At 33.2% G+C, this 13,483-nt stretch overlaps 1 protein-coding gene across 6 annotated transcripts in view; it reads right to left on the bottom strand.

Annotated features, from left to right (window-relative positions):
* Window positions 1-13,483, bottom strand: part of negr1 (neuronal growth regulator 1) — a 305,572-nt gene that overhangs the window by 176,464 nt on the left and 115,625 nt on the right. For all 6 annotated transcript variants that reach the window (XR_015492707.1, XR_015492705.1, XR_015492706.1 and 3 more), the window contains 1 exon segment: window positions 682-802. Coding sequence is in view for 3 of the 6 variants with exons in the window: in XM_087255422.1 (XP_087111548.1) it covers window positions 682-802 (121 nt within the window). In the remaining 3 variants the exon portion in view is untranslated.

The following is a 13,483-nucleotide window of genomic DNA, read 5'->3' as shown; positions in this document are numbered from 1 at the left end:
TAAAAATGGGCCGTTTTTACACATCCAAGCCTTAAAAATATATGGGGGATCCAAAAAAAAAAACACTACAGACTAATGAATTGTTAATAAGTTCGAAGCAGCTCTTAAAATAATATATAACACTGAATGATCAATTAGGATATAATTGCCTAAATGACTCAAATGGCACAATTTGCTTCAGACCTCTTTGGAAAAAGATTATTTTCGCCAGAAGTGTATGACTTTAATTAAAAGTTAAAAATGACTGTTAAGTTGTAAAAAAAAAAAGTGATTTCCACAAGCTTACGCTGTGTGCCAAGAGTCACTATCTTCCCGAAATGAAGACTCTTTAATAAGACACTTTGTAATATTTGATAAGCCGCAGATCCATAGCTATTAGACTAATACCGCTGAAGACTGTAATGCAGCTTTTGGTGATTAAATCTGAAGGAAAACTCTCGAAAACTGCTGTACAGTTTGATCATACAAATGTAGCAAGCGCAAATGAATATTGATCGTAAAATTTGATTTTTGGTTTAACAAAAAAGCAAACCCCACATCAAGCTTCTCAATAGTGCATTCTGCTTCATAAATAAACTTACTTAACATGCATAATGTATGACTAATGGTTGCTGTACTGCTAAGCTAATGAAATGAAAGCTTTTATCATTTATCATGCTTGTTTTTTTGTTTTTTTTTTACCTTTTTTCTCCCTTGTACCACTCGAAAACTGGAGAAGGGACAGCTGCTGCTTCACATCTCAGCAGGGCAACCTGACCGGGTCGGACCCCGTGACTTTTCATCTCATGGATTGCTGGAGGAACTACAGAAAGAAAATAAAAACCAATGTGATTAAGGGCAAGAGTGAACACTCATAATAAGCCAAACTCAAAATAAACCAACCCCAATCGATGCCCGATAGGAAAAGCCTTCTAAAAGGCAAAAGTTTTCATTTACAAGTTGTGTGAAAGGGGCAGGAGTGAATTAGCAATAAGATTCGGAGTGGTCAACACGTGTAAATCTTATGGGTGCAATGCTGAGAAATACTATTCGTCCCAAGGGTTAGCGAAATGAAATGAACTGCTCGGTGATAAATTGTTTAATGGCTGTTCAAAGGCTGGGGAGCTGAGGAAGGTTTCTCTGAATATGTGCATGTAAAATGAGGGTCCTTTCATGTCCACAAATGCGGTGTAAATCTCTCCAGTGAGCTTTAACTACAGGCTGAATTTTTATTTTTTAAACCGCCGAGAAGCAACAACCTTTCTCAATGGGGAGGTAGAAAAGAAAAGAAATGTTTATCATACATAAATCTTCATTGTATTTCATTTCTATCGCAGGGGTAAACAGAGTCAGCTAGTAGAATGGCATGCGTTCAAATATAAAATGACATACAGAAAAAAGGCTATGAACGAAATAACACCGTACTTAATATACACACAAATAAAGCAGGCCTGTGTGGAATACTAAGTTAAATATGGTATGAAAAAATCTGAAAATAACTCCCTTCAAGCAGGTGATCCACTTATGTCTTTCTAGCTAGCGTTAAATTACTTGCTATGTCTGAATTTGAGTGGGGGACATTTATATTCTAGGCAACTCGTTCTTCGAAAATCACCTGCAAGTTATTGAGGTCTGTGTTCAGACTATTTTTTCCAGATTGAATTTTTGACATTCTCTTCTATAACCCTACAGCTGAAGGTATGAAGTTCTCCAGGCCTTCACTGTAATGTGTTTCATGTTATCTGAAGGCTGAAAAAGAATTCCCCACTATTGTGTTGAGAACAGAAATAAGTGTGTGTGTGTGTGTGTGTGTGTGTGTGTGTGTGTGTGTGTGTGTGTGTGTGCGCGCTTTTAGACTGATGTTTGACTTCGGGCTCCAAAGTTATGTCATGCACTGTAGATGCATCGCATCATTTAACAAATATGAAGGCAAGAGCTTCTACACATTGCACATGGAAGTGAGAGTTTTTCTTGCTTTGCATATCAAAAGTAATTTGCAGCATTTAAAAAAATGAGGCTTCTAAAAATAAGCATGAGGAATGAAAAATGTCACTGCATTTATAGTTCAAAGACAAGGTGTAATAGAGAAAAAATATTCACTGACAATTAAAAGAAATCAGTTTGTAGTTTAAAAAAAAACATGACTCTTCCTTGGCCTTCATAATGAATAAAGTTTTTCCTTTAGTCAAGGACGATTCATTTTCATTTGCATGTCAAGTACAAATCACTCGAATTAAAAAATAATGTTCACTAAAGGATATATTTTTTTGACCAAAGCCTCAAATTAAAATGTGTCAGTGTCACTAGTGGCCCTGGTGCTAAATGAATGAATGAATGAATAATTCACTGACATTTCAGTCACTCAGTCACCACCTACTGGCAAAATCCTGTAATTGATACAAACACTATTTAAGGGGTCAGGTTACTTTCAATAGGTGATTTAAATTATACATAGTTTTTGCTAACTAACTAATTAACTAACTAATTAACTAACTAATTAACTAAATAACTATAGATTATTTAAATAATAATAATAACAGATATTTACATATATTAAATTCTATTTGGATGTCAGGTACAAATCACACCAATTAAATAATGTTCACTAAAGGAGTTTTCTTTTTTCAACTCAAGCCTCAAATCAAAATGTTTCAGTGCCACCAGTGTCCCTAGGTTCTGAATGACTGAATGAATGAATGAATGACAAATACATTAAAGATTCTTAGTCGCCACCTACTGGCATTATAACGTAACTATTACAAATGCTTTATGAGGTGTCAGCTTACTTTTAATAGGTAATTTACTTGATTTTAAACACAACCATAGATAGCAGTGTTTATATCCAAATTGTACATTTTATCTAAGTATGTGAATGTTTGTATCAGATAAATTTCACAGGACACACACAATCACATATTACAATAGGGCCTATGCATATAAAGGCATGAGCTTCCTAAAATTGTACACAGCTATATATTATTAAAATAATAACACTATTCTATAACATATAATAGATATACATTTGTATTCTAATATAATTCTATAAATAATTCCATGTGGATGTTAGTTACCAATCCCTCAAAATCATTTAAATAATAATGTTTACTAAATTATTTTATTTTTTAACCCAAGCCTCAAATCAAAATATTTCAGTGTCACCTGTGGCCCTGATGCTGAATGAATGAATGATTCAATGACAAATACATTTCAGTCACTCAGTCGCCACCTACTAGCATAATGCTGTAATTGACGCAAACACTATTTGAGGTGTACTTTGACATGTCATTTACTTGATCGCATATTACAATAGGGCCTATATATATGAATGCATAAGCTTACATAAATTGTACAGTTTTTTGCTAACTAACTAACTAACTAACTAACTAACTAACTAACTAACTAACTAACTATAGATAATTTAAATATTATTTAAATATTAATAATAACATATATTTTCATATATTAAATTCCATTTGGATGTCAGGTATAAATCACTCTATTTAATTCAATTTTCAATTCAATTCAATTCAGCTTTATTTGTATAGCGCTTTTACAATGTAGATTGTGTCAAAGCAGCTTGACATAAATGGTCATAGTAACTGGATCTGCCCAAATTAAAAAAACAAAAAACAAAAAAAAAAAACTCAAAACTAAATACACCACATTCAGATTTGCATACCTGGTTGGACTTTGGACTTCCAACAATAAATAGAAAATACAATGTAAAACTACTCCACCCCCACTGTTTTTGTTTTCATTTGAACAATCCTAAACATCATAGCCAGAAAAGTAGATTATTTCTATAAAATAACATTAAATAAACTTCCTGTTCATAAAAAGGCACACACACTAATATACAGCTGGACTATCTAAAGCTTTGATTACAGCACACATGAGCAATGGCATTGTTTCAAATATGCATCTGCATTGTGACAACATGCTTTCCTGTGCAGAGTTAGTTTCTTCACCAAGAACTTATATTGATGATGGGAGAGTCAGATTTAATAATAATAATAATAATAATAATAATAATAATAATAATAATAATAATAATAATAATAATAATAATCATAATCATAATAAACAGAGAACTATATATTTAACTCCATTTGGATGTCAGCTACCAATCCTTCAAATTTTGTCCACTTAAGTGGCCCACTTAAGCTTTTCCAAACATTAACTTTCACATAGCGTGTAATACACAATTTGTCTATGAAAATGCTTGTGTTTAGATACACATTCATGGATGAGTGCTAACAATGTCTATTTTGACCCACCCTCAAATAATGTAGCTGTTTAGATCTTGATGTCGACATGTAAAAAATGATTTTTTTTTTTTTTGCATGGCGAAAACAAATCCATTTTGTCTGTACTTCCAAAGAAAGAGGAGTTGGGTCAAAGTGACATGGTAAAACAAACACCATCATTACTATTCCCATTGCTATGTATGCAAACACTAAGGAGGCCTCTCGAGCTAAAATTTAGATATCATCATGTTTTTGTTTCCAACAATGGTAGACCAATCACAATATTCAACCATTTGACCAATCAGAGTAGACTTAAGTTCTTTGAAAAGAGGAGATTAGAAAGACTGGATCCTTCAATGAACCACTTCAGATATTGTGATAAAAGATGTGTATATTTAATATATTTTAGTACCTCATGTTGATGTAAACCTAATACAGGACACAAAATTAGGAACATTTAATACAACATACTACACTGCAGAGACACTTTAACATAATCAAGCTTCCATGGTTGTGTGAGTAGAATATGTACTGTACAGTATATCCATCTTTGTAATCAAGGCGTTAAGATATTTTGCTTCCTGATACTGTGCCGCTCATCATTTCTTCACTGCACAATCTCCTGGGAAGGTTTGAAAATAGAAGTGTGACACATCAACACGGCTTGAATGCAGTGTTTTGGCATATGTTGTAAGAGAAGGCTGTCTGATCCTAAAAAAAAAAGTGGCACTGGATGAATCTTGTGCTTTGGCTGGATCATACATTTACAGTACAGGCATCAGCCCATGAAAATACCTAGGGAGCGTTACATAACTTGAGCTCCACAGAAGCAGGCTAGCATAAGATTTAGAGATAACATAAAATAAGAGATTAAAGGAACACATTGCTGATGACAAAGGCGAGGACAAATGACTGCTGTGGCCATAACGTATAAGTGAAGAAAGGACAAGGCTGCAAGCGTGGAGAGTCTCAAACGAAAGTGAAATGTCGTTTAAAAAACATTTTCTTTCTGCAGTCTTGTGTTTGACTGAATGAAACGTGAAATTAGGTTGTCATGTAAAATTTTTAAAAGTGGGCACATGATAAGAGAGTTGCAGAGCAAAAATACTAGTTTTAAAAGTAATTGACATCCAATTTTAAAAAATATTTTTTCACAAAAACTAGGAACTTACCTCAAAGTATGTTGCTTTGAAAATCATTTGAAAATCATTCAGTGACGTGCTTTAAATTGTTTTTGTTTTTAATCGAATAATCATAAGGCTTTCCTCAAAACTAAATACGCCACATTCAGACTTGCATGCTTGGTAGGACTTTTGACCTCCATAATAAATAGAAAATACAACTTAAAACAAGACAACTACCACTGTTTTTGTTTTCATTTGATATAACAGCCATGAAATGACATTATAATAGCCATACATAAGATTATTCATAACATACATTAAATAATGTAAATAATGTTTATTTGTTAAAGGTGTCCTACAAAGAAAATATGGGTATACCTACAGTAGGCATAGTCCAAAAACAAGAGTTCTGTACATGGAAATGTCCATCATTGTTTCCTTATTCTCATCTAAATTCCCAGTGAAAAAAGCCCAGCCCAGTGTGTTTTGTTCATTTTTCATGTTTATAGTGAAATTTACCAGATATGTTTGTAATCTGAGGTAACATACACATTGTTTTTCATGAGTTGTTGTGTTTAATGCACGTTTAAGCATTCTGCACACAGTACAAAGTCCTGGCTGCGATGGAAGAATCTACAGGTAATTGACTAGCCTGCCTGCAGTCCTGACCTGTCTTCAATAAGAAATGCATGTTGCATTTTGAAGCGCAAAATGCTCCAGAGAATTTACCAAATATATGTGTAATTTGAGGTAACGCACATAGAGTTTTGTGTTTAATGCATGTTTAAGTATTGTGTGTTTTTACTCAGTTCTTAGCGCCTTTTATGTAGAATGAAATAATAGCAATAAACTTTATTAAACATCATTTGTTTACGTAGAGGTTTATTATTTCCTGGCCATGTTTACATTTACATTATAACTCCTTAACAACCCAACACATCTCTGTCTCTTTTGTTGAGTTTAATTTTAGGTTACCCCGTCTGATGGGGTTTTATTAGATAGATAGCTCACTCACTTCATGCTAAAATAAACCTCACCACCTCCTTAAGTTAAAAAGACTTCACAGGGCATATACTATACTTTTTACTAAAATATTTTTTTTACAAATGAAGTATGATTATTTTAAATGCTTATTTCAGAGTGCATCATGATGTATGCTCTTGGGTGAGAGAGCAGAGCTCTTAATCATGACCATTCCAAATATGGCCAATAATGACCTTTTGATCCTAGTATGGGTTTATGGGGTTAATTGATTACAGCACAGATTAGCAATTATGACATTGTTTAAAATATGTTTCTGCATTGTCACAACATTTTCCTGTCCAGAGTTGCATTTATTTTTGCCAAGATCTTGTATTGATGATGGGAGAGTCAAACCACTGGGCAAAATCATCTCCAGAACATCCCAAAGTTTCTCAATAGGGGATTCTGGATTCTGTGATGGCCAATCCATGTGTAAAAAGAATATATCATGCTCTCGTGCTCTTTCATAATTCGAGCCTCACAAATCCTTGCATTGTCAAGTTGGAATATGCCCATGCCATCCAGGAAGAAAAAATACATTGATGGAGTAACCTGGGTATTTGGCATATTTAGGAAGTCAGCTGACCTCCCCAGAGGTTTCTTTGCTGGATGTTTGTTAACAATTTAACTCTTTAGATCATCATATTTTAAATATAATCATCTATGCAGTAATGATTCAAGGGGAGGCTCTTAACTATTTGCTTAGTTAAACCCATATGATGACTTCTTTATTTTTTTTTGGACAGGCAGTGTATAAACACATTCATTCACATTCAAAATCGAAACAATTAATTGTTATTGTTCAGGCAATATGCATATTTGTTCCTATTATCTACACTATGTTCAAATGTGCTGAAATACAAGAGTATAATGTGTTTCTTTTTGTCAGTTTTAATGAACAGCCCTTATACTGTAAGTGTATAAAGATAAACAAGTACTGTATAACTAGAAAAAAAGACAAGCACACTAAAATGTTCAAAGTCTGTGCTAGAGTACAATGGAAAGGTTTATTAAATAATAAAGTTATGAAACTTAACTTTACGCTCTTCCAAACCTACATGCCCGAGACAAATAATAAATTCATGAGACCAAAGACTGCCTGTTAGATATACCCAAGATGAATTATATATATCATGTGTAACAACTACAGAGACATCAGATGCAGTGGTAAATGTCAGGACTATAGCCAAGGTTAGGATGGGTAAGAAGAGCACCAAGTCCACAAGAACACAAGAAACGTCCTGAATGCATTCTGAGAAAAGACTATTGTTTTGAACAAATCTCTTGAATGATGTTGCCTTTAAAAGGGGGTTTACTCTATTTTGAACACTACTACATTAATATAACAATAACATGCGTTTGCTTCAGTTGAAATAATAATTTGGTTTCATGATATGCATAAATCCATGCAGATCTCCATGCAAATTGTTTAATATAAAGTTAATTACAGTCAATGTAAAGTCTGAAAAAGCCTGTACAGAAATGTTATAAATGGCAATACATGCAAATAACATGTACGACATACAAGTTTATATTTGGATTTCACAAATTAACTCATTAAGAGAATAAGCACAACCCTGTTAGACCATGCACCGGGGCGCAAAGTGTATTTTTCCGTCCTTTAAATTGCAAAAGTGGATTTGGAAACACCTTTGGGGGTTTATTTTAACAATCTAGTCGCAAAGTCCAAGGTTTAAGGCGCAAGAGCATTAAGGGCGTGTCCGAATCCACTTTTGCTATTTTAAGGATGGAAAAATACGCTTTGCGCCGTGGCGCATGGTCTAAAAGGGTTCAGCTAATACTCTTAATGAGTTATAAGTGTTTTTTGAGTATAAACCAATCAAAGTCTCATCTCCCATTAACTTTAAGAGTCAGTTGCGTCCCGCCATTGCGCATTTGCTATTTACATGGCAGACTTTGTAAGTGGAAAAACTAAACACTTCACTAGCGAGAAAACAGTTAAACAGAGCATCCACAGCACTAGAATGAGAGAACAAGCATCCATATTCTTTACTTTTACTTTCACTATCTTCTGTGGATAAGGAACTGTGTCGTACGCACTAACATTCATTAGCCTACATAATTAATTTTGCTTAAGCACAAAAATTAGTCTATTTCAAAACTATTTCTAAATTAAGTTTTAATTTCCAGCAAATGACTTAATAAACAATAATAAGTGTGGTCAAAAAACAGAGTTATTTCCAAATGCACATGCTATGCCCCACATAATCTAAAACCTGACAGGTGGGCAAATCTAAGCTTGTTTTTAATAAAACAAATATAAATATGCATATAATAAATAATACTGCTAATAATAATAACATTATACAAAAGAAAACTGTCATGAATAAACTAAAAAAAAAGCCCCCCCGAGATGAAGAAGGCATGGAGGCGGTGATTTTTAAGTAATAATTTTTGTAATACTCTAATCCTTTAATTAATTTTCATTTGTAAAGATATTTGCATATTGCTGTACATCCTGTGTGTATTAAGCAATGTGTAAGCGAGGTGCACAACTAACGTGCTCTGCGCTGGACTCTAGACCTCCACTCGGCTGGTCTATTAAACAGTCTATTTTAAATCCTCAAAATAGCAACGGGCCAGCAATGAGCCTTAAAACTCCTCCTTTTTTAGACCAGAATGCCTATGGGCTCACATATGAACGCAAATGCATTTGCTATTTAAACAGTGTGGTGTAACATTTTAAAACGACTCTTGCATCAAGCTGAAACTAGCAAACAACATGGGCCTTGTGCCACATTGCGTCGGGTGTATGATAGGGCCCTTAATGTTTTTGCGCCATGCACTTTAGACTTTGCGGCTAGATCGTTAAAATAGAGTCCTCACTGTATGTCGCTGACTTCTTTAGAAATTCTGTTATGGGGTAACCAGATAGATTTTTTTTTTGTACATTATATATATATATATGTAAATAGCCATTTTCTTCAATATCCGTTTTCAATATCTTTAAGTATATATTTGAACAATTACAAATTTGTAATTCCAATGGTTGAAATTAAATACATTACATAAATACATGTGAACTGACATTTTTGCAGTATTTTGAAATATATGCAGTGTATATGACATATATTTTTTATTTGTGAAATCCACATGTCATGTATGTAATTTGCATATATTTACATAGATAAGATTTCTATTCAAGAGATTTTGGCAATATTCAAATCATGTGTCAGGTGTCATGAAGGTGTCTGTATTTGTGATAGCAAGTTCAGCCTTTCGAAATAAAAAAACCCCGAAATCTCTACCTCAGTTCACTTCAAACATTTGCCACGCTACCTGACATTTCAGTTGGGATGAAGTCGAAATATTTCACAGCTTCTCTGGCCCGTTAATCAGTGTGAGCTTACTTAAATGGATTTGGATGCTATAACATGGCATTCAGAGGCAGAACCTGCAAATTCTCTGCACACACAGCCAACGTGAAGGAATCCAAGAGTGCATTTTCTAGAAATATCTATGCGTCTGTTATGAGTGTGTGCATGCTTCGAATGTGCAAAACACCTCCATATTGGAGGTTACAAGTGGATTTCAAGTTAATTCAGCTTATGTGTTTCACAAATAAAGCAGAGATTTGAGAGCGGCTGAAATCTGCTGTGGGTGAGATATGGTATGTATCTGTCTGTGTCATTCATCACTGAGATTTGCGCTGTATTGTAAGCTATTGGCATGTCTTGGCAGGTTGCCTAATAGCACAAGAGAAGCTGGCTCTGATATATATCCACACAGCTAACTCCTCGTATCTAACAAACCACTGCATCTGTCCTCACTGAGGGATGATCCAGTTCATTATAAAACTGCATTAGCAAGAACTACCCAGGGAGGAAAACAAAGCATTAGCCACAACTGCAACCACAACTTTTCACATTAATTAAAATGGTTTGAGCACATATACTGCAGTGATAAAGGGTCCGGAGGGACCGAATTCATGCAAGTCATCCAGTTCGAAACATCAAAATATAGTTTAAAGCAGAGCAGAAGTGAATGCATCAGCTAGTTTTTGGATAAAACTTATAAAAAAATATGCATTTGGTTGTAAAACTGAATTTAGAACTGATGTGCCAAATGACAGCTGCACTGTAAAAATTATATGATTAATTAGTCCTGACAGCATATATTTTAGGTCATTGTTATTAAACTAAGTTAATCATCTAATTTAGTTAGTTAATTAGTTAGTTAGTTAGTTAGTTAGTTAGTTTAGTTAATCATTCTAACTTAATTTTATAAGTTAAGCAAGCTGTTTTAAGTCTGTTTAACATAATCTAAGTTCAATGGAGTCACAAGTTTAATTTGATTCAGCTTAAAATTTTAAGGCAATCAGGATTTTTTCTTTACAGTATGTCTGAAGTTGAATATTACTTTTTCACGAAGCTATATATATGAAGTGCCAATAAAATTACATAAATAACATTGTTTTTTAAAGACAATATGACAGTTTAGCCAAAACCTTGAATTTTATCATGATTATTTTGAATAATAATATTTTGAAAGTCAATTCAGTCCAAACATATTTTTTGGTCCCATTTTCATTATGGGTTTTAGCAACGTAAAGGGGGGATGAATACACAATATGAGTAATATATAAAAGTTTTATACAAAAATATACATAAAAAAAATTTAAATTATGTTTTTTATATTTTGACTAGTGTACATTGCATCCAAAATTTTTAGCAACGTTTAAATTGACCAGGTTTTTATCTTGCATCAGTTGTCAATGTCGTCTATCTCGGTTTTTACTATTTTACTTCTGGAGAAATACAGTAAGTGTACTATACATACTAAAGAAAGGGGGATGTAGTACATCCCTAGCAGTCCACTCGTTCATTATAGTTTACTTTAGATTGTTGTTCTACCAAAAAAATGCAATAACATACACTCAAAAAAATGAATGAATGGTATCATTAACGGTTTGAAACCTTATGATTTGATTTAAAAGTTGTTGTTTTTTTTAAATGTATGCTGTCAGATTCCTTAGAATCAATCTAAATCATATGTTATGAGATTTAATCAGTTAAAATATATGAATATGGAATAAATATATCTGTAGAAAAAGCAAAATCCAATTTGTTAAATTGTATGAGATTGAATTACTTAATATGCAGGGGCAAAATGGCACAGCTCCATACCACACACACACTCTCAGAAATAAAGGTACAAAATCTGTCACTGTCACCTTTTTAAAAGGGTCATTTTTGTTTCTAACAAGTCACTAAAGGTACATATCAATACCTAAAAGTCACCGATAGTACCTTAAAGGTACAAAAGTGAACCAAAAAGTTACAAAAGTGTACCTTAAATGTACTAATGTCCACCTCTACAGTACAAAACTGTACCTTTTGAAAATGTGCCACCCCAGTGATAGATTTTGTACCTTTATTTCTGAGTGTGCAATAGATGAATTAAAAAGAAGCACTTAAAACTGATTGGATGTATTGGTATCATGACATAAAACTTGTTCTTGTTAGTTCCATTTATGTTTAACCACCAGATAGCAATCACATAAAGTTTATTAGTTCAATTATGTTCAAAGTATGTAATCCAAATGGATGGAAATTGAATATGCAATCAGAATCGATTCTTCTTCTTTGTTATATTTTTATATTGTACTTGAGAGGTACTGGACAAAATCTAAAATTTTGAGATAAGGGGACTTTTAAAACAAGGAAACTTGGCATTTCTAAAAAGACAGGTTCAAAATAGCTTGACATGACTCGAGTACAGTAACTTCCTATTTCTTGGCTGCATCTAACTTTAGCATACATCATAATTTCACCTTTACAGTGGCTGAAAGATTGCGTTCTGTGCATTTTTCAGCAAGATATATAGAAGAAAAGAAGTATATACATGCTTAATGTAGAGAGCTGTAATAACATAGATCCAACTTTCTCCTGGTTCAAACGCGTCAATTCCACTTTATTTATTCTTGAAGGGAACATCTGAAATATATTATTTGTTTTAGACTGCTGTCTTAAACTGAATGTGACAACGTCTGGTTTTTGATAACTGTGCTCTAAAAATGCTTGATTGTATCAACTCAAATTTGGGTCAAATATGGACAAACTCAACAGATGGGTTAAATCTTTTAATTCATTTTAAATTACATTTGAACCCAACAGTTAGTCCATATCTGACCCAAATTTGTACTATCTGCAAAATGACACATTGCAACAAATCTCGTCCATTGTGTAAACACTGCAAAATGATGACAGAAAATTAATCTGTGAAATATTTTGAAAGAGCCTTACGTAATATTCATAGACTGTAAAAAATATGAACGTAGTATCCATGATGTCTCCCATAGTTAGGTCCACACGGAATATGCATGCGCAGAATTCTGCAGATTTCCTCAGATTTCCTTAGATTTTTAGCCCATCGTTGATTCTGTTTATTGACTTATGTAAATGTGTGTTAATTTGTATTTATTCAGTTTAATAATTTTTTTCAGTAATAATATTGACTAATATGAAAATTGACATGATTTATTTACATAATACAGTATGTAAAGTAATATTTTCTTTCTTTTAGTAGATATACAGTATTATATGAGAGACTTGCTTTGTTAACCAAATAAAGTGGATCTTATTGGATCTTATTGGAAGTTAAAAATGTATTATTTTATATTTTATATACAAAGGTTTTAGTTATGATACTTCTAAAATCATTCAGCATAAATGTGCAAATTTTTAACAAAATTCTAAACAGTAATGACAAAAAAATGTCTGCAGATTCTGTCTGGTCCTACTCATAGGTTTCTGAAAGGTTTCTGTAACCAAAAATGGGCAAAGAGGTGGAGCGCGAGTGGAGTTAAAGATGGCTGCTAGCATTTTGCTTAGATGGGGTTTTCTTTGGGAGAAACGCTTAACACTTTATTACCTGCGATTTGTTTCTGTTTTGACCACATGTGCTAGGTTGTTTACTATATCAATAAAGTGTTTAGTCTTTTAAAAAAAGTTTGCTGTATTACATTGAGCCACTAAGCATTGTTCTTATGACATTTTCTACAGGAGGAAAATGCTAATTACTTCCAAATAAAGCTAAGGTGACGTGACAGCAAGCAGCGAGACCTAGCTTTCACTCAAGTGGCCACGC

Source organism: Danio rerio, chromosome 6 (genome assembly GCF_052040795.2).
Source record: "Danio rerio strain M-AB ecotype USA chromosome 6, GRCz13ab, whole genome shotgun sequence".
Classification (NCBI taxonomy): Eukaryota; Metazoa; Chordata; class Actinopteri; order Cypriniformes; family Danionidae; genus Danio; species Danio rerio.
This window is presented reverse-complemented; position numbering and strand designations above follow the sequence as displayed.